General features: G+C 42.3%; 2 protein-coding genes and 1 long non-coding RNA gene across 9 annotated transcripts; 1 reads left to right on the top strand and 2 right to left on the bottom strand.

The window, feature by feature from the left end:
- Window positions 1–956: 956 nt before the first annotated feature.
- Window positions 957–3,974, bottom strand: cart4 (cocaine- and amphetamine-regulated transcript 4). Of its 2 annotated transcripts, none has more exons than XM_018686628.2 (4): window positions 3,886–3,974; window positions 3,646–3,809; window positions 2,447–2,530; window positions 957–1,341 (listed from the first exon to the last, which is right to left on the bottom strand). In XM_018686628.2, the coding sequence occupies exons 2-4, from the start codon at window positions 3,784–3,786 to the stop codon at window positions 1,234–1,236; spliced, it is 333 nt and encodes a 110-aa protein (XP_018542144.1). In that variant the 5' UTR covers window positions 3,787–3,809; window positions 3,886–3,974; the 3' UTR covers window positions 957–1,233. The 2 variants fall into 2 exon arrangements, with proteins under 2 accessions (XP_018542144.1, XP_050925654.1); XM_051069697.1 differs by having other exon boundaries at window positions 3,646–3,787.
- LOC108889929 (uncharacterized) lies at window positions 3,846–10,984 on the top strand. The gene is made up of 7 exons (XR_001962081.2): window positions 3,846–3,963; window positions 4,073–5,378; window positions 6,433–7,355; window positions 7,563–7,622; window positions 8,510–8,589; window positions 9,573–10,362; window positions 10,768–10,984. It is a non-coding gene; the product is annotated as an uncharacterized LOC108889929 (long non-coding RNA).
- On the bottom strand, window positions 7,688–17,817 carry si:ch211-191i18.2 (uncharacterized protein LOC564095 homolog). Of its 6 annotated transcripts, none has more exons than XM_051069692.1 (5): window positions 17,614–17,813; window positions 13,661–13,744; window positions 13,441–13,595; window positions 11,524–11,623; window positions 7,688–9,173 (listed from the first exon to the last, which is right to left on the bottom strand). In XM_051069692.1, exons 1-4 carry the CDS (start codon window positions 17,681–17,683, stop codon window positions 11,549–11,551), a joined length of 384 nt encoding a protein of 127 aa, XP_050925649.1. In that variant the 5' UTR covers window positions 17,684–17,813; the 3' UTR covers window positions 7,688–9,173; window positions 11,524–11,548. The 6 variants fall into 6 exon arrangements, with proteins under 6 accessions (XP_050925649.1, XP_050925652.1, XP_050925651.1 ...); XM_051069694.1 differs by lacking the exon at window positions 7,688–9,173 and adding an exon at window positions 11,101–11,383 and having other exon boundaries at window positions 17,614–17,814; XM_051069693.1 differs by lacking the exon at window positions 7,688–9,173 and adding an exon at window positions 11,101–11,400.
- Between the last annotated feature and the right edge of the window lie 3,402 nt (window positions 17,818–21,219).

Below are 21,219 nucleotides of genomic sequence, written 5' to 3'. Positions count from 1 at the left end.
GTTACGGGAAACACCAGATGTCAGGAGGAGAGTCAGCTCCATGTTTTCATCCCTCCTCCTTTATTTCTGTTCTGGGATCAGTGAGTTGACGTGTTTGTCACCACTTCAGTCTGGTTTCATTTAGAAGCTCAGGTGTTTCTTGGTGTTTGACTGACGGGTGGGGGAGGACGATCAGGAGGATCCAGTGAAACAAATCCTGGAAACTTTACATGAGAGGAATCCATTGTCATCATAATGGTGCGTTCAGGGACACTCTTATCCTCAGTTCACAGTTTTTCATCTTCAAACAACGTCCAGGTTCTCATGAGAAACAGGTTTAAATGAGCAGAGATCACTGGATCTTATAAACAGACGCCTTTCACAGGATTATTAGGACTTCATGAGTTATTTCTGTTTATTCTGATGTTTGGATTTTAGGTTCATATCTGAAACTTATTATTTGTTCAGTTCAAAGACTCATTTTTCTTGTAGAACAAAAATGTGTTAAACAGAATGAAAGCAGCTGGATTCAACCAGATGTTTCCAGTCTCAGAGATGTTCTGTTGGATTTCTGAAGTTACAGAAAGTCAAACCAACGTCATTTTACCTTCACACAGCTTCTCAGAGGCGTCAGTGTCTCGATCATTTGATCAGATGCCTGGTTTCACCGATCAGACTGAAGTCTAATGAACCCCAGGAACTGGACGAACCTCCCATCTCTGCACCTCACATTATTATCGTTTTACGCTGTCACCTCTGTATCTACAACCTCATGATTTTATTCCCACTTTATTTTTCACTGACAGTAAAGATGTGTTTCTGATTTCAGATCAGATCATCTCTGACAGGATCCACCTCACATCAACGATGGAACAACACCTACATTAAAGACTTCTTGTTCTTTAATAAGGGGCAGGTACAGAGTTAGTCACCTGTCAGACTGAACCCAGGGCAGAAAACACCTGTTCAGGTGTAATGATGAGGTCAGTGGAGGCGTGCAGCTTTATGAACAAACTTTATTTAAAAAAAATAAATGAATCTGAGGACAGACACGGAAACTTTAAAACAAAGAAACATGCAGAGACAGTCAGGTGTGTGTGTGTGCGCGCGCTTCTATCTTTGTGAGGACCAGCTGTAGAGCTGCACAGTGAGGACATTTAGTCTGGTCCTCAGTTCTTCTGTTGGAGGGTCAGGGATCATGTCGTCACAAACACAGAAGTACAGGTGTGTGTGTGTGTGTGTGTGTGTGTGTGTTCAGTAGCAGCGCAGGAAGAAGGTGTTGCAGGCCGTCCCTCTCAGACAGTCGCACAGACGACCGATGCGAGGTCCATGTTTCATCGCACATCGCTCACCTACGTCACACTGAGACAGAGAGAGGCAGAGGTTACACATGATGCCTTCAGGTACAGGGCTGAGTGTAGGTACCTGAAGGCATCATAAATGACCACACAGGTCTCTGGTTCCTGCCCTCAGGTATGACCCACAGCAGCGTACCTGAGGCAGGTATTACTGGAGCTTTGTCATCATGGTGTGAAACTCCTCCATGTTTAAGTGTCTGTGGGACCAGAGACTCTGTGATGAGTTCATTCACAGTGAGAAAGCTCAGAAAAATCAACCTCCTTCTAAAAAACATCACTTTTTTCTTTTCGTGCAATTAATTAATGTCGGTTTATTTTTTCAAGCTGTTTTTGTTTTGACGACAACAAAAAACTATGATTTTTTTTCATACGGAGGTTGATTTTTCTGAGCTTTCTCACAGTGAATGAACTCATCACAGTCTCAGACAGTCAGACTCTGGTCAGAGGATCCTGGTATCTGATCTCTGAATGTCCCACAAACATCCTGAAATCTGTCACGACGAGCCACAGAGGAGCGTCAGTGTCTGAATGTGAAAAGGCTTTAATATTCACGTTCTGTGTGAAAGAACAAAAACAACAAAGACCTGAACTCTGTTGATCTTCATACGTCATCTGCTTTATTGTTAGAGTTAACAGTATGTAACAGTGAGTCGTGACCTGAGCAGATGACAGCGTCTGGTTTCTACAGGAGGACAGAGTCAGTGAACTCAACACTGAACAAATGTCAGTTCATTCTCTGTGAATGTGACCAGTGTTGTGAGTGTAATGAACCTGGTGACAGTTAAAACTGGTCCTTCTCTAAAACTCATCACAGTTGTGTTTAATGTTGACGTGTCACAGGAAACACGACGATCTGAGGTCCGATCAGAAAGTTCAGAGACTCAGTGACGCTCAGCTTCAACATCTGAGCTCTGTCACCAGGACCAGGACCAGGAAGATCGACAGTGACCAGGGTCATCATGAGGACAGCAGGGGGCGCTGTGTCGCTGCAGTAAATATAACCCAGGTACAGTCTCTGAACTTTCTGATCGTACTTCCTGTATGACAGAGGAACCAGCTGATAATCAGGAGGCAACAGTTTGATTGACAGCTGTCAGTCATGTTCTCACCCGTGGGATGACACTGGCTTTCTTCTCCACAGAGAGACCGAGGCTGCTGTCGGCTTCATCCAGGAGACCCTGCAGAGCCTCGGCCTGGACACAGTCACAGTAAGATACACACACACACAGTAACACACACAGTAACACACACAGTAACACACACACAGTAACACACACACAGTAACACACAGTAACACACACAGTAACACACACACAGTAACACACACAGTAACACACACACAGTAACACACACAGTAACACACACAGTAACACACACACAGTAACACACAGTAACACACACAGTAACACACACACAGTAACACACACAGTAACACACACAGTAACACACACACAGTAACACACACAGTAACACACACAGTAACACACACACAGTAACACACACAGTAACACACACAGTAACACACACACAGTAACACACACAGTAACACACACACAGTAACACACACAGTAACACACACACAGTAACACACACAGTAACACACACAGTAACACACACAGTAACACACACAGTAACACACACACAGTAACACACACAGTAACACACACACAGTAACACACACACAGTAACACACACAGTAAGACATCAGTTAACACATGTAACTGAGGAGATCAGCTCAAGTTTCTCTGAAAATATTTGACAGAATTCTTGAATTTCCACCTGAAGTAGTTCAGATTTCACCTTCATATAATTCATCAGAATTGAATTCTTTAACAACTGAAACAGTTCTGATCTAATCTCCTTCACTTTCCTCTGAATCGTTTCACAGTATTTTTATTGAACTGTTTTTAATTATAATAATAATAATTCGTTTTCTCTTCACCTTCACTCTGATGTAAAATGTAATTTATTACTTTAATTCATCATTTTCATTTGTGTAGTTAATGATTGAAATGATCTGGAATATTTCTGACATATTTCTGTATGAAAACCTTCATTTGTTCAATAATCTCTTCGACTTAATGACTAATAATTTAATTAAAAAATGTGAAATTTGACCACTGTAAAAACAATTAATTGAAAATCGTACAATTTGAATTATCTATAATTTTACCATTTTATTATTTAATCAGATTTAATCACATTTAAATCTTTATCAGTTCTGATTTCACTTTGTTTAAAGCAGAATTTATTCTTTGATATTTGTTAAATCAGGTTTGACGTTTATTGTGAATCAGTTTAATCTCACCAGCTCTCTGGTCGTGAGTCTGAGCAGCGGCTCGTCCGGTGCCGATGGCGGCTGGTTGTCGACCGACCTTTGACCCTGACAGAGCGATGTCAGCACGGACAGACAGACGGACAGGTAGACGACGGCACGCACACTCTCCATCCTCAAAAATATATTTAAAAAACCTAAGAATGGAAGAACAGAGTCAGAGATGAATCCAGATTGACATTCAGTAAAACGTGAATGAAGTTCTGAACTCACAGAACTGAAATAATGAAAGATGCTGCAGGAGCAGTGGAGATGTTCAGCCTCTTCTTCTTCTGTGGTGTCTAATATCAGGTTAGTCGTCGTCCTCTCAGCCGCTCGGCGTTTCTCCTCCTCCTGTATTTATAGCCCTCTGCTCCTCCTGCTGTGATGTCTGACACTCGCTCATTATTCATGTATTCAGCACATCAGAGCAGAGCGTGTCCACGACTCGTCCTCTGATGGATGATGAGTCCGAGTGGTTAATATTCAACAGGTCGATACACGTCGACGCCCTGATGCCTGAGGGTCGTTGTTCAGAGGTCAGAGGTCAGACTGTGTTTAGTTTTAATGAGTCGTCTGTTGATTTACTGAAGTTAAATCAGTGACGATGACGAAGGAGCAGCTTCACTCACTGATGTTCCTGTTTCTAACAGACACAACAACAAACACTGTCCTGTGAGAAACTGAATGCAGCGTTAATGACCATCAGTTATACACTACTTTTCATGATGCATTGTGGGATACTATTGGTGCGTTCAATGTCCATCAGAGTCTGAGGTAACGTCTCCCCAGAGAAACATGGCTCAGAATCAGCTCAGGTGTGAAGAACAGCTCAGCTGTTCACATTAGAGTTTAACACAAACACTTTAAACCTGGAACATTAAACCATGAAGGTGAACTGATTCAGTCGTATCTCAGACTAGCTGTTGTTAGCAACAGTTGCTAACATCGCTCTACAAACAGCGTAGCAACATGTCCACAGATAAACCTGAACAGTTCAACAAAACGATTCAAAGAGTTTTTTATATAAAACTTGAATGAAGATGAATGAGAACAGTCAGAGAGTTTTACTGAGTTGTTCATCGTCCTCTGAGTGATTTCAGACTCTAACTGAAGGGAGTTGTGAGGAGTTGTGGTGACCTGAGCTGCAGTGATGCATTCTGGGAGGTCGGTGCAGGAAATCCTCCTGAGGACTGTTTCCTGTCTGCGTCTCATCACTCAGCTCGTACTGCTTCATTAACAGCTGTCAGAGGTCAGAGGTCACCGTGTGTGTTGTTGTGTGATGTGTGTGTGTTTAATGACGACGCAGGAGGAAACTGTTTTGACCTTTTCTTTGTCTGATGGTGTTTGAGTCGACCTGCAGCTCCTCTCTGCTGCTTTTATCTCTGCTCTCATTAACAGGCAAATGTCAATGTTGCAGCAGCTGGAGACACACACACACACACACACACACACACACTGTCCACAGCTACACTCAGCTCACATCATCAGGAGTAAACACACTTGTTTGTTTCCTGCTTTAAAGTTTCTTTAAAGAGAACTTTCTCTTTATTCTCAGTTTGTCTGAATAAACATCGAGGCCGAACAACGTCACACACACACACACACACACACACACACACACACACACACTGTTTATTCACGACAAGCAGAGAAGAAGACGACAGAGGACACCCCACCCCCCCCGGTTCACCTTCAGGAGAAAAATGAGCTCAGCTCAGAGTCAGGTGAGTTTCTGTTTCTGTTCGTTTGAATCACCGGAGAGAGATGACCTATCAACTACACACACACACACACACACACACACAGAGGAGGAGCAGAAGACACAGACCAGAGACCACCTATCACACCTATCACACCTGTCAGACCTGTACGAACACTTTCATCAGAGCAGAGGCCGATTAATTAATGAGACAAATTCAAAAATGAAATTCAACAGTCAACAGGAAGCTGTGAGTGTGTGAGTGTGTGTGAATCACCTGCTGCTGTTTGTCGTCATGTTTTTATCGTCTCCATCAGAGGAGAGTTCGTCAGCTCAGTGAAGAGACTGCTGAACACTCAGTGTGTGTGTGTGTGTGTGTGTGTGTGTGTGTTGTGTCTCTGTTATCAGCTGACAGCAGAGTTTCAGTGAAGGTCACAGACTGAAACACACAGAGCGATCAGAGAGGAGGCTGCAACACACACACTCACACCTTTCATCCTGCAGGTGTGTGTGTGTGTGTGTGTGTGTGTGTGTGTGTAGTACACTCTGCAGCCTGCAGGGGGCTCCAGTACAGTTGTTGAGCAGGTGTTTTTGTAAATGAGATCAAATTATTTTACACTGTAAAACTCTAATTGAATAAAACTTTATTTAAACAGTGTGTTGATCAGCTGGTCACAGTCCAGAGCTGCTGTGTGTCAGGGACCAGCAGGAGGCGCTGTAACAGGTTAAACTGAGCTGTGTTCAAGCTGTCAGAGGAATAAACACTGTGGTAATTGTGTCGTGTTGTGTTGTGTGGAGCGTCACTGCCTTTATGAGGCCACAGATCTTTGTTGTTTTACTTCCTGTTAGTTCAACTTTACCGTCTTTGTTTCAGAGGATTGTTGTTGGATCATTTCTTCACTTCCTGTATTGATTGTTAATTGTGCTGATGACTGATCACATGTCCATCGCTGCTATAAAACTCTGCAGTGACAGTGTAAAGATTATTTTAAAAGAATTGATTTTAAACTGGTGTTAGGTGAAGCGGCCATATTGAAACGTGTTGAAACAGTAAAAACAGGAGTTGTTTCCTTCATCAGGTTTCAGTCGAGCTGTCGTGCCGTTTCCTCCTGGACTGAAATAACTGAGGAGCCTGAGGCGTCGTCACCTCCTCCTCCTCCTCCTCCTCCTCCACCTCTCACTGAGTCTGTGACACTGACGGACTCGTTAACAGACACCTCCCATCACCATCAAACCACCGCCGCACGCCAACCGCCAGAAATAACCCAGGAACATGTGACACCTCCACGCCACTCTCCAGGGGGATGGGGTGGGGTGGGGTTCCTCAGTGAAGCTGCAGCTAACGATTATTGATCAGTTCATTGATCAGCTCACATGAAATCACCTGTTATCAACAGTTTCCTGTTGATCAGCTGAACACTGAGTAAATTAATTATGTTTTACCTTAAAGTCCTGTGTCTCAGAGGTAAACAAACAAACAAACACATTCATCAGTGGAACAGTTTTAAAGAAGCAGTCAGACAGTTTCAGTGTGATTCGGCTTCACCACAGAATTTGTTGTTTTCTTCATGTTTGTTTGTTTGTTGTTTTTCTGCTCAGCTGATGTCAGAGAGTCAGAGAGGATCCGTCAACAGGACAACCGAGCTTCTTGTCTGCAGCTTTGACCCAGAGTCCGAACATCAGCTTCACAGTGGAAGAGCTGAAGGAGGAGGAGGAGCTGCTTGTCTTTTTCACCATGAGTTTGTCCCTGAGGTTCAGACAGCTGCTCCAGTCTGAGCTTCACGACCTGGACCAACTCTCTGACCAGCTCAGACATGATCCACTGCACCAGCTTTGATTTGATTTTTTGGTTCAACATGTTGACATGGTTTTCAGCTCCCCTCCCTCTCTACTCACAGGATTTGAACCTGCGACTTCTTCTTCTGAAACTTGAGCTGCAGAGTCGTTGTTCTCTGGTGAAGGTCGATTCTCTGACAGAACAGGAGCGTTTCCTATTTGACAGGTACGGTGGCCTACGAGGACAAACACACTGCAAATACACACAAACAGGAGAAAACTCTGCACAGTCTCACAGCAGGATCTTCCGAGCCTGCAGGGGGAGCTCTGCAGCAGCTCATCACAGCAGCGTTTGGTAACAACGGAGTTAAAGGAACAGTTAAGTTCAGTGATGATATGTTTTCTTCATCTGTTTGTGTCGTGTTTTTTCCAGGTGCAGTGTGTTTTGTCCTCGTCAGCCACCGTAGTCGGACAGCTGCAACATTTAAATCAGGTTTGATTTTTACTTGTTACAGAGACACAGAGTCACCACTGACATGAACGACAGAAACTGTTCAGAACTTTTAACACATTTTATTGAAAAACACAAACAGATATGAAACAAAGTACAGAAATCTGCTGAAGGTTGTTTCTGTTATTTCCTGTGTTTAATTTTTAGCTTTAATGTTTTTTTCCCAAAATGTTTCCAACATTCAAATATTTGAATAACAAACAAGATTTTATTTGTCTCATGACTCAAACAGCTAAAGAGCTATTTGTTAAATTATCGGACCTCATTTTTCTTTTTCCTTAGAACAAATGCTGCTCATTTGATTCAGAAACTAGATTCTGATTTCTGTCAAATTTACAGGATTTATCTGTACAAAAGTGTTTTTATTATTTTTAAAAAATAAGATTTTCATCCTCATCAGATTAAAAATATAATCTCTTAACATTTGATGTTTTTCCACAGAAAACATTCACAGCTCTCTCAGTTACAGGACTTGAAATATGGAAGTTCATTCATGACAGAATTAAATCATTTTTCAGCATAATCAGTGGCAACAGAACAAAGAGGGAAATGTATATTTAAAAGTACAAAAATCTAATTTTAATTAACTCACTGAGGTGTCCACATCACTCATCACTGTTGCCATGGTTACAGTTTATAACAGGTCACAGTGAAAGAGTTCAGAGTCGTTGGCGAGATAAATCAGAGTTTCTAAGACTCTGACATTGAACAGGTCAGATAAGATAAGATAATTCACAGTTAAATTTTTATTGTTGGACTTTATTTATATAAATCTGTCTTTGAAAGAAAAAAGATAATTATTTTGATTTCTATGACGTCAAATTTATTCTTACACTGCTTTTTAATTGATTGTTTGTCTCTCTGTTCAGGTCAACTACATCTTGGATCTGGTCCTGGTCCACTCCAGTCTGGCTGTGCCCTCGGATCAGGTCTTGAAGTCTCTCCACAGGTGAGCTGAATCCTGATTTTTCTTTGCTCTCACTCAACAGTTTTGGCATTAATAAGCTTTCATACTCATACAGATGACCCACCATATGAAAAATAATATTATGTAGGATCTGTTCTGTACAGTGGCCCAGAGTGGTCAGAGAAAAAAATATATACTGAGACCATGTTATTACAGAAAATTATATTTTGATATAATTTGTTGTCATGTTTTGATTAATGTTCAGGAGATAATACATTAGTCATTTATTTTATAGTTTACAGACACAGTTATCTCTGATCTCTGATTTTCTCTTCATGACCCCTCTGGGCCTCCGTACTTCTGTTTCTCCAACATTCTGATAAAAAGTGAAACTGTGAAAATGTGATAATTTTTTTTTTATATCTATAAGAAAAGTTCTGCAGTGAACTGAGGTGCAAATAAAGGTTTGTGATTGGCCGAGCTTCACTTGGTCCCACGCCAAGGTGACAGACAGGAGGAGTTTCTTTGTGCTGAGGTCAAAGGTCACAGAGGTGACACTGACCCCTCCCGCCTTAGGTCAGGTGACCCTCGCTGGTTTCTGTAGCATCAAACACACCCAGCAGCAGCTGGAAAACAGGAAGAAACAGAGAATATGAATAAAGTGATGATGTCCTGTTGTTTTTCCCTGAGTTTCACTCCTCAGTGATTTAATTTACTTTTATCTCTTATTTTAGGACCCGAACGTCTCGTCGCCTTTCAGTAGAACAAACTCTGAGTCAGTTTTTATCGCATTGTTTTTCTTCTAAATGTCAGAATCTGCAGGTTTCTGATTCTAATCATGAACTGAGGTCTGCCTCTGCAGGGCTCTAGTCTCAGGATCGACCTTTAACTGTGAACAGAAGAAAATCAGCTGCTTCGTTATGTTCATCAGGTTCACTTCATCAACAGCATTCAACATCACATGAGGATACAACACAAAGGTCAGAGGTCACAGTCAGTTTACACTCTTTATTTTTATCTTTCAGGTGTCGACATCTTAAACCTGCAGGACTCACACCAGGACCTGGATCCAGACCAGGACTGAGCCGCCACACAACGGCTTTCTTTCTCTCTCTCCTCTCCTCCTCTTTCATTGTAAATTCAGAACTTTTACTTGTAATAAAGTATTTTTACTCTGTCAGACTGTTACTGTAATACTGCCACTGAACGTGACTCCTAATAAAGTTAACCTCTGACCTCTGACCTTTCTCTGATTCTGTGTATATGTGGTTAGGGTTAGGGTTAGCTGAAACTGGCTAGGGTTAGGGTTAGGGTTAGGGTTACCTGAAAGTGGCTAGGGTTAGGGTTAGCAGAAACTGGCTAGGGTTAGGGTTAGCTGAAACTGGCTAGGGTTAGGGTTAGGGTTAGCTGAAACTGGCTAGGGTTAGGGTTAGGGTTAGGGTTACCTGAAAGTGGCTAGGGTTAGGGTTAGGGTTAGCTGAAACTGGCTAGGGTTAGGGTTACCCGAAAGTGGCTAGGGTTAGGGTTAGCTGAAACTGGCTAGGGTTAGGGTTAGGGTTACCTGAAAGTGGCTAGGGTTAGGGTTAGGGTTAGCTGAAACTGGCTAGGGTTAGGGTTACCCGAAAGTGGCTAGGGTTAGGGTTAGGGTTAGCTGAAACTGGGTTAGGGTTAGGGTTACCTGAAAGTGGCTAGGGTTAGGGTTAGCTGAAACTGGCTAGGGTTAGGGTTAGGGTTAGGGTTAGGGTTACCTGAAAGTGGCTAGGGTTAGGGTTAGGGTTAGCTGAAACTGGCTAGGGTTAGGGTTAGCTGAAACTGGTTAGGGTTAGGGTTAGGGTTAGGGTTAGCTGAAACTGGTTAGGGTTAGGGTTACCTGAAAGTGGCTAGGGTTAGGGTTAGGGTTACCTGAAACTGGTTAGGGTTAGGGTTACCTGAAAGTGGCTAGGGTTAGGGTTAGGGTTAGCTGAAACTGGCTAGGGTTAGGGTTAGGGTTACCTGAAACTGGTTAGGGTTATGGGTTTAGGGTTAGGGTTAGGGTTAGCTGAAACTGGTTAGGGTTAGGGTTACCTGAAAGTGGCTAGGGTTAGGGTTAGGGTTAGGGTTACCTGAAAGTGGCTAGGGTTAGGGTTAGCTGAAACTGGCTAGGGTTAGGGTTAGGGTTAGCTGAAACTGGTTAGGGTTAGGGTTAGGGTTAGCTGAAACTGGTTAGGGTTATGGGGTTAGGGTTAGGGTTAGGGTTAGCTGAAACTGGTTAGGGTTAGGGTTACCTGAAAGTGGCTAGGGTTAGGGTTAGGGTTAGCTGAAACTGGCTAGGGTTAGGGTTAGGGTTAGAGTTAGCTGAAACTGGCTAGGGTTAGGGTTAGGAGAAACTGTTCTGTGGCTAAAAGTACCCATTTTGGAGAAGCTGATTTGGTAAAGGTTATTGAAATTAAAGTTTAATTAAACTTTTTGTACCAAAGAGAGGTGTGATATTCTATAGAGGATTAGAGGGAGAGAGAAAGAGAATGAGAGAGAGACCTGTTAATACATCTGCATATTATGAATTCAGAATCAGAGTCAGAATCAGAATCAGTTTTATTGGCCACATATGTTGACAAACACAAGGAATTTGTTTCGGGCTGTTGGTGTTTCTCTAGCAGAAATACATACAAGAGGAGAAAATAGAAAAAAAGAAATAAACTACAATAGAGTAAAATGTAAAAAACATATAAAATATACAGAATAAACATGTTGAAGTTGGTCTCCCACTTCAGGTCCTGGGAAATGCAGGCTCCACAGTTGATACAGGGCTGTTGGATGATGTCTCCTGAAGTCCACCATCACCTCCATCATTACAGTGCTGCATGAGTCCTGTGACTGTATGAGGACTTTTACTTGTAATAAAGTATTTTTACTCTGTGGTACTGTTACTGTAATACTTCTACCACCACTGACTGTGTCTCCTAATAAAGTTAGGGTGTGTGTGTGTGTCTGTCTGACCTGCTGAGTGTGTGTGTGTCCAGTCTCATAGTGAGTCCTGTATCTGCTGCAGGTTCAGACTGATCAGGATCATCAGACTCCAGATGAGCATCCTGATTTCCTGCAGACAGTAAATACATCATCAGCTCCTCTGATCACATGACTGTTTACATGACACATCACTGTTGATGTGTGTGTTAGACTGTAGAGAAACACACAGTGTGATCAGTTTCCATCATGTGTATGTTTCTGATCTGAACGTTCCATTTATACTGTTCGGTTAAGGTTAGGTAAGGTTAGGTAAAGGGTTAGTTAAAGGGTTAGGTTAGGTAAAGGGTTAGGTTAGGTAAAGGGTTAGTTAAAGGGTTATGGTTAGGTAAAGGGTTAGGTTAGGTAAAGGGTTAGTTAAAGGGTTAAGGTTAGGTAAAGGGTTAGTTAAAGGGTTAAGGTTAGGTAAAGGGTTGGGTAAAGGGTTAGTTAAAGGGTTATGGTTAGGTAAAGGGTTGGGTAAAGGGTTAGATAAAGGGTTAAGGTTAGGTAAAGGGTTAGTTAAAGGGTTAGGTAAAGAGTTGGGGTCATCCATCAGGTCTGCAGCTGTTAACGCTCACTTTATATACAAACACCCTCACCCTTCATATACTGTGACAGAAACACTAAACAAACATCAAGTGAGCACGAAACAAACCAAGTAGAGTAGGTAGGACCGTGTGCTGCTGAGAGACAAACCCCAGGGCAAAGAGAAGTCTACAAACACTCTGCTGCTTGTTAAATTTATTTCTGTCAGCTCCTCCACATGAGGAGGACGTCCACGTCCCCGTCTCTGTCTTCACCGTCCTGAGGATTTAAAACAAAGACAAACAAGTCTTTGGAACGTTTTCAGTTCATGAACTCTTGTTTTGTCCTCTGGTGGGTTTAGTTCTTCTGGAGGAGAACAATGCATCGTGTGATTGAGCTTTTTGTTCTGGAAGTAACTGAACACTGAGACTCGTTAAGCTGCGGTCAACATGTCTGCAAACAGTCGTCCTCAGAAACATCACAGACGATCCTGAGACGACACAGAGGCTGAAAATTACATCCACACTACAACATTCACTGCACTGGGTGGAATTGCCCTTTAATCCTGTAACCTGGAGCTCAGACTGTGAATATTAATAACATCAATAACATGAATAAGTGTTAAATATTAAAGAATTAAAAAACCATACAGAAGTATTGTTTTCATTTCACTTCTTCTTCCTGTTGGTTTTAGTTTCATTCTGAGCCTCTCTGTCACAGATGTATATTACAACACACTTCAACTCTTTGATTTAAAGATATAAAGAGTGTATTTGTTGATGCTGGCAGGGATCAGCTTCACAGTTATAGAAAACAGATGGACACACAGTCATACACAGTGTTGATAGAAACCAGCTGCTCTCAGCTGCACTATGTGGAATCAGCAGTTTTAGAAAGAATCGCTCCACCTTTCATCTTCACATCATTGGGTCTCAGACTGGCTCTGATTCAGTTTTGTTCCAACACAAACAGAATGAAGGAGCTGTAGCTCTGTCACCAGCTCAGCTGGAGTTCAAGCTTTAAGTCAGGTTTAAACCTGGTTTAAGAGGGTTTTTGCAGTGGACTGGAACAGGTTTGTGTCTGGTGCCTACTCAGGGTCAGGGGTCACTGTTTTAATGTTTTAATGTCCAATCATGTAACCGAAGGCTGGCGCTGACTGAAAACCCTGCGTCAGAAGTTTAGTCTGAACCAGCTGCTGCAGAAACTCAGGGTTAACTCAAACCTGGTCTAACAGAGGTTTAACTAATGAAGTCTGAGTTTCATAGAGGTTTAACTTAAACCTGGTCTAAACCAACATGATGTAACTATTTCACCTTAAACATCCTGTCTTTCCCTCTCTGAACACCTGTTGTTGCTTCAGCTCAGATATCTACACGTTCTTACCAGAGAAACAGGAAGTGATGCAGCATTATTAACTTTGGCCCCTCCCTTCTCTGTGGGTCCTTGGGTGGTTGTCATGGTAACAGTCGCATCCTCCTCCCCTTCCTGGTCGATGAATCGTTCGCTGAACTTTTCCAGGTCCTCGCTGCTGGTGTTACCTGAAAACACATCAGTGTTAACATCTGGAAACATCAGAGTGTTTCCTGAGTTGTGTGTGACTTACTGTAGAAACTGTACTCGAAGGTAGCATTGTAGTCAGAGTCATAGTCCGTAGGTGGAGTGAAGTCGTAGTCCTGAGCCTGAGACGCTGAAAACACAAAACAGACAGGTTCATACCAAGAAGAAGAACGACACAGTCCACAGCAGCCAGAGGGTTTCAGTCTGTGCTAAGCTAGGCTAACACACAGAGACAAACTGAAACATCTGAAACATCTGACACATTTACCTCAGTGTTCTTCTGATGGTAAACCCAGTGACTGCTCAACCTCCCAGCTTCACAGCTTAGCTTCACAGCTTAGCTTCACTGGTTAGCTTCACAGTTTAGTTTCACAGCTTAGCTTCACAGCTTAGCTTCACTGGTTAGCTTCACAGTTAAATCTACTGACTCAGTTAAAGTGACCTAACTTTAACCCATTTTCAGTGTTTAGTAATAGAAGAAGAATGAAGCTGCCACAGCGCCCTCTGTTGGACAGAACAAGCACAGCACCAGACTCTGCTGGCCAGTTTGTTTTTAGTTCACAGGTGAAAACAGGGACAGGTCAGAGTCTCAGACCTGATCAGACCTGGTCCAGGTCTCTAAGGAGAGAAGCTTCAGTGCTTCCTGGACATTAATGCCATCCCATAATTCCTTGCAGCAGACCCATGACCCTGATTGGCTGAGCTCCAGATCCAGTTCAGAGTCCTCATGACAAACAGAGTGAGTTAATCTGAGCTCCATCGAGGAGCAGAGTTAGAAACTGTTGGTTCACCTCCCACACTCTGACACTCGACCTTTAAACTGGTCTCATGTAGAAAACTGCTGCTTCCAGGTGACATCAGAGTAGAAACTGGTCACTAATGAAGCTGCTGTGTTTCTAATCTTGTTTCTGGTGCAGTGAGGTGAACAGGTTCGTCAGCTCTCTGTGTGAAGCTGTTGTCTTTCTCTCTCTGATTTATCCTCCGTTTATTTTGGGTTTTTCCACCTCTGATGTATGAAAGACATTTTTCTGTCGGCCTTTCACCTACACCATCTGCCTCCGATACAAAGAGGAGAGGACGACCAGTCTGTGGGCGTCTGGGAGTGTTTCTGGCCCCACAGCAGATTCTCTGCATGTTTTCAATCCAGCTGCTCTCATACAGCGTACAGTACGGTAAACCACCAACACAGATCACCTGAGCTCCACCTGACTCTGCATTGGAAACCAATCAGTTTAACTACATGAACTCCAGGAGTTAATCAGAATCATTGATCCAGTTACAGTTACATTCAGTTACACTCTGCATCATGAGTACTTTTACTTCTGATACTTGAAGTAGTTTTATCTGAGTAAATTTAGCATTAAATCAATCAGCTGATTAATCAGTTATTTGATTGATAGAAAATGAATCAGTGACATGTTTGATAATTGATTATTAGTTTTTTAAAGCAGAAGTTACTGAAGATTTTTAGAGTTAATCAGGAAAAAAGCTCCTTCTGCTTCTTTCACCTGTGTCTTTAATAATGTGTTTTAGTGAGTAATCAATAACTGTGCAGTTTATCTGGAGTTACTACAGAACCTGAGTAAATGTACTTAGTTACTTTCCACCACGTCCTGATGAAACTTCACTGAAACAGCTTCTTATCTGAACTCAAATCAGCACATCTGCTGACACCTGTGACCTCAGTGTTTGAGTGCTGTCCTGTCTGAGTGAGAGATCAGCAGGTCTGTGCTGCATTCAATGTCCATCAGAGTCTGAGGTGACGTCTCCCCAGAGAAACATGGCTCAGAATCAGCTCAGGTGTGAAGAACAGCTCAGCTGTTCACATTAGAGTTTAACACAAACACTTTAAACCTGGAGCATTAAACCATGAAGGTGAACTGATTCAGTCGTATCTCAGACTAGCTGTTGTTAGCAACAGTTGCTAACAACGCTCTACAAACAGCGTAGCAACATGTCCACAGATAAAACCTGAACAGTTCTCTGTGTCTGACTGACTTCATGTAAACTAATGAGACTGAGCTGCTATAAACAGGAACATTAGCAGAGAGTTCACTGCTGCTGATGAGGAGCAGCCATCTTGGATTCTGATGTTGGGGTTGGTGGGGTTGTTATGACTTTAGGAGGAACTTCCAGAGAGGAACTTGAATGCAGCATTGCAGACAAACCAGCAGGGAGGGAGGCAGCAGGTAACTCCACAGAGTGGACTAAACCAGGACCTGATCCTGATCTGTTCAACTCTGATCTGAGTCTGACACACACACACACACACTGACAGTGTTACAGTCTGATGGGAAACTCTCTGATCCCTGAAGACCTGTTTCCTCCTCCCTCAGCATCCATCATCCCTCTGTGTGTGTGTGTGTGTGTGTCACTGATAAACTCTCCTCCTCCCCTTACCCCCCCCCCCCCCCCCAAATGCTTTAAATTCTTAACCAGAGCTGCTCCAGTCTCTGTCTCTGCTGTTTATCTGTTTGTGACGTCCCGGTGTAAAAGACAAACAAACCCACTGACTCCTGAACAGTCGTCAGGTCTCTCCTGGTCTCTCCTGGTCTCTGAGACTGTCTCTGAACTGGATCAGCTGGTTCAGGTCAGATTCTTAAAGCAGCCGACAGGTTTCTCCTCCTGTTCAGTAACAGGTCCAGGTCCAGGTCCAGGTCCAGGTCCAGGTCCAGATCCAGGTCCAGTTTCTCTGAAGCTTCGTTAGAGAAATCTAATCCTGAATCAGTCACATGAAACCAGGTCCAGGAGGCTCCTGGTCTGGACTCTGAGTCTGGTTTTATATTTAACTCCCTGACGATAAAAGCAGACGATGAGCTCTGCAGGTGAAGCTACTTCCTGTTTACACACACACAGACACACAGACACACACACACACAGACACACACACACACACACACACACACACAGACACACACACACAGACACACACACACACAGACACACACACACACACACACACACACACACACACAGACACACACACACACAGACACACACACACAGACACACAGACACACACACACACACACAGACACACAGACACACACACACAGACACACAGACACACACACACACACACACAGGGCTGATGGGAACTGAGGGGGCGGGCTGTTAATTGTTACTAAACAGGAAGTGTGTCATCACTAACAGCCTGTCAATCATAACAGAGGAGGAAATGAGAACCAGGTGACACACACACACACACACACACACACACACACACACACACACAGATCACCTGTCAATCAAAGTGTGTGGGCGGGACCGAGGAAAAAAGAAAGAAGGTAGAGAGAGAGGAAATAAAAAGAGGATGGAAGGAAGAAAGGGAAGGAGTGAAGGAGGAAGAGAGGAGAGGAGGAGAGGAGAGGAGGAGGAGAGGAGAGGAGGAGAGGAGAGGAGGAGGAGAGGAGGAAGAGAGGAGGAGGAGAGGAGGAAGAGAGGAGGAGAGGAGGAGAGGAGAGGAGGAGGAAGAGAGGAGGAGAGGAGGAGGAGAGGAGGAGGAGAGGAGAGGAGGAAGAGAGGAGGAGGAGAACAGTAGAAGGAAATAAAGAAAATAAAATCCATGGGGGGGTCAGTTACAGAGCAGTGGGGGCGTTTGTTGGCAGAGTCACATGATCCAGACAAACTTTATAAAAACCAGCTGTTCAACACACACACACACACACACACTCGTCCTCAAGTCCTAAATCCCCCTGAACGCACCACTACAGCCTCTTGAAGGAGCAGTAGACCTGTGTGTAGAAGCTCCTTCATGCTGAGGACTCATCAACACAGTTCAGCAGCAGCTGCACTGAGATCAGGACGCTGTTCCTAATAAACTGAGCTCAGCAGCTGATGTTTCCTCCTTTAGTTTAATGTTTCTCAGTTTGAATGAAAACGTCAGTTGAGTTTAATTCACCATAACACTGAGACAGGAAGTCACACAGCTGCAACACACACACTGATCACATGAACAAGATCACACACACACTCAGACACACAGTGTTTCAGACTCACCAGCAGCAGTCAGCAGCAGGATCACTGAGGCTCCACTGAGATAAACAGACAGAAAACTGAGACTGGACATGATTCACATTTACAGAGAGAGAGAGGATGAATGAATGAATAAATGACAGAGTGATGGACAAAGACAGAGACAAAGATGTGATGTCCTGATCGACTGAGCTCTGAATGAACAGAGAGAAAAGGGGAGGAGAGAGGGAGGTGTGAGAGAGTGAGGAGGAGGGTGGGGTGGGGTGGGGGTCAGGAGGGGGTTGTTCTTGTTTTCCTGCCAAGCTTGTTCTCTTCTGCCAAACATGAGCAGAGACGAAGAGAAACACACTCATGCACAGCCTGACTCCATCACAGGAAGTCAGGACTTGATTTTTTGACCTCTGACCTTTGACCTCTGACCACCAAATTCACCGTTCATCTTTGAGTGTGAGTGAAGGTTTAAACATCATGTCGTCATTTTATTCACCCCAACCCCCCCCCCCCCCCCCACACACACACACACAGGGATCAAACCTCTGTTTCCTCTATCACAGCTGGAAGAGAAACAATAGAGTCTATTTTCAGTTTCTACTGTTCACAGGGAAATACTCAGTGACATCATCAGTGATGTCAGCGACGACCAAATATGGACGTTTAAACGAGTGGTCTCAGGAAACATGAGTGCGTTTTAATGAATCACGAGGAGGCGGAGTTACAGGGAATGATGGGAGAACTTGGTGAAGCTCTGTGTGAACGATCACTCATTTTAAATAAAGTTTTTCCTCCTGGTCTTTTTGGAGGGAAACCTGGAGGAAGCTCTCCAGCTGCAGCTGTGTCGTCACAGCTGGAGGCTCCTTCCATGACAACAGCCATTAGCATCTTTCTTACTAGCATTAGCATAGTCAGAGGGTTCCCAGCATGCCGTCTGTCAGTGTGAACACAGGAAGTCAAAAATCAGGAAGTTTTCAACTGGAGTTCATCAGACTGACTGACCTCTGGTTTGATTCTGAAATAACTAAGCTAAACTGAACTGAACTGAACTAAACTAAGCTAAACTAAACTAAACTAAATAAACTAAGCTAAACTAAATAAACTAAGCTAAACTGAACTGAACTGAACTAAACTAAGCTAAACTAAACTAAACTAAACTAAACTAAACTAAACTAAACTAAACTAAATAAACTAAGCTAAACTGAACTGAACTGAACTAAACTAAGCTAAACTAAACTAAACTAAACTAAACTAAACTAAATAAACTAAGCTAAACTGAACTGAACTAAACTAAGCTAAACTAAACTAAACTAAACTAAATAAACTAAGCTAAACTGAACTGAACTGAACTAAACTAAACTAAACTAAACTAAACTAAACTAAACTAAACTGAACTAAACTAAACTAAACTAAACTAAATAAACTAAACTAAACTAAACTAAACTAAACTGAACTGAACTAAACTAAACTAAACTAAACTAAACTAAACTAAGCTAAACTGAACTAAACTAAACTAAACTAAAACTAAACTAAACTAAATAAACTAAACTAAACTGAACTGAACTGAACTGAACTAAACTAAACTAAGCTAAACTAAACTAAACTAAATAAACTAAGCTAAACTGAACTGAACTAAACTAAACTAAGCTAAACTAAACTAAATAAACTAAGCTAAACTGAACTGAACTAAACTAAGCTAAACTAAACTAAACTAAATAAACTAAGCTAAACTGAACTGAACTGAACTAAACTAAACTAAACTAAGCTAAACTGAACTAAACTAAACTAAACTAAACTAAACTAAATAAACTAAACTAAACTAAACTGAACTGAACTAAATAAACTAAGCTAAACTCAACTAAACTAAACTAAACTGAACTGAACTAAACTAAATAAACTAAACTAAACTAAACTAAACTAAACTAAATAAACTAAAATAAACTAAACTAAACTAAATAAACTAAACTAAACTAAACTAAACTAAATAAACTAAGCTAAACTGAACTAAATAAACTAAACTAAACTGAACTGAACTAAACTAAACTTAACTTGTGAATTTCCCACAAGGGAATAAGGAAACGGGATAAATAAAGTCTATCTTAAACTAAACTAAACTAAACTAACTGTAACAGACTTTCTCTGTAGCGTTTATTTGTTGTAAAATCATCATTGAATTTAAGTTGTTTCCATCTGAAATAAAAACCTCCTCATCATGTTTTGAATGTTTTCTTTCTGTCTCTCAGACATGAAACTGAATGTATCTGTCTGAGTCTTTCTGTGTCAGACTTTCCGTCTCTGATCTGTAAATCTCTGCTGACTCAGATAAAAACCTCCAAATCCTCCATAATCACAGTCCTGGTTCAGTCCAACCTCTTGATCTGAGGCCAGAACACCCCCACGCTTTCCCACATCTAATCTGAGATCTGCTTTAATCCAGACTCTGATAAACCTCAGTGTTAATCTCTGTTTGAAAAAGTGGCTGCAGCTTTAATCTGATTTAATCCACTTGTCACAGCAGACTCCAGCCTCATGTCTGCCCTGCTTCAACCAACTTTATTAACCAACACCACTTACATCTAAAAACAGAAGTCAAAGGTCATACAGGTCAAATCAACAAGTAAACAAATGAAGGTCAGAGAACTCCTCCTGAGAGTCACTGGAGTCTCAAAGTAGATGTTTTTACTTTTTAACTGAAGAGTGTGAGGAGGTTTACCTGTGTTGATGTGGTCCAGGTGTTTCAATGTGGATTGAAAATGGGTCAGTAAATCCCCCACTCCTGATGTTTGAAGCTTTTACGTGTCTTAAAAAAGGCGGTTGCTAACGAGTGTCTAAATGAGACTACAGAGGTTGTCGGGGACGTTAACATGAAAACCCATCTACTCACCAGTCCACCTTTACAGCCTCGTTGTGTTTCTACTCACGCTCTTTCAAACTCTCACTAACTTTCTAAGAAGAAAGGCTTTTGTAGAAGAGCTCAGAGCTAAATGAAATGACCAGTTGGAAGCTTAGTGGTGGAGACGTTGACGTCATGTGACCGTGGTGTAGTTGGTTTATAGCCTAACATTAGCTTCTTACTTCAAACATCAGAACAGTGGTGTTCATCTGTGAAGATGATCTGATCAACTAAACCTGAAGGATCAGAAACTCCAGGTCTCAGTTTATTTCCTGTGGAGGAACCAGACTGAAGCTGACTTCAGGTTGAACAGAAACACATCATCGCTGTGGGACTCTGTATAAAGTCTGTGTAAATAATAAATATCAGTTCAAATATCTGATAAACTGAACAAACGGTCGTTTGTCTGAGGCGCTGAAATGCATCGTGGGAAACAGATGCAGAAGAGAGAGTCGTTCATCAGATAAATCCTCAGATAAAAACCTACAGGTTCAGACATGAAGATAGTTCACACACTGTGTTCTCACACACAGCAGGCGTGTGTGTGTGTGTGTACGTCCTGTCTGTAAAAACCACCACAAACCATCTGGAGACTAACGGAGCATTTCCTCTGAACACAATACAACAGACAGAGAATAAAGAAGCAGAGGAGGAAGAAAACGTGAGAAAGGAGGAGGAAAGAAAGAAAAAGAAGAAAAACCAAAAGGAACAAAGCAACTGGAAACATTTAGTTTGTTAACATTACC

Source organism: Lates calcarifer, linkage group LG3 (assembly GCF_001640805.2).
Source record: "Lates calcarifer isolate ASB-BC8 linkage group LG3, TLL_Latcal_v3, whole genome shotgun sequence".
In the NCBI taxonomy this organism is placed as follows: domain Eukaryota; kingdom Metazoa; phylum Chordata; class Actinopteri; family Centropomidae; genus Lates; species Lates calcarifer.
This window is presented reverse-complemented; position numbering and strand designations above follow the sequence as displayed.

Bases quoted from the DNA above. Each gene is read 5' to 3' on its own strand.
- cart4 (XM_018686628.2), bottom strand. From the start codon at position 3,786: ATGGAGAGTGTGCGTGCCGTCGTCTACCTGTCCGTCTGTCTGTCCGTG. The intron at 2,531-3,645 runs GTGAGATTAAAC...GACTGTGTCCAG, and splicing joins GACTCACGACCAGAGAGCTG to GCCGAGGCTCTGCAGGGTCT. The intron at 1,342-2,446 runs GTGAGAACATGA...TCTCTGTCTCAG, and splicing joins AAGCCAGTGTCATCCCACGG to TGTGACGTAGGTGAGCGATG.
- si:ch211-191i18.2 (XM_051069694.1), bottom strand. From the start codon at position 17,683: ATGTCCAGTCTCAGTTTTCTGTCTGTTTATCTCAGTGGAGCCTCAGTG. The intron at 13,596-13,660 runs GTAAGTCACACA...ATGTGTTTTCAG, and splicing joins CTTCGAGTACAGTTTCTACA to GTAACACCAGCAGCGAGGAC. The intron at 11,624-13,440 runs GTAAGAACGTGT...TACTGTCTGCAG, and splicing joins CATCACTTCCTGTTTCTCTG to GAAATCAGGATGCTCATCTG.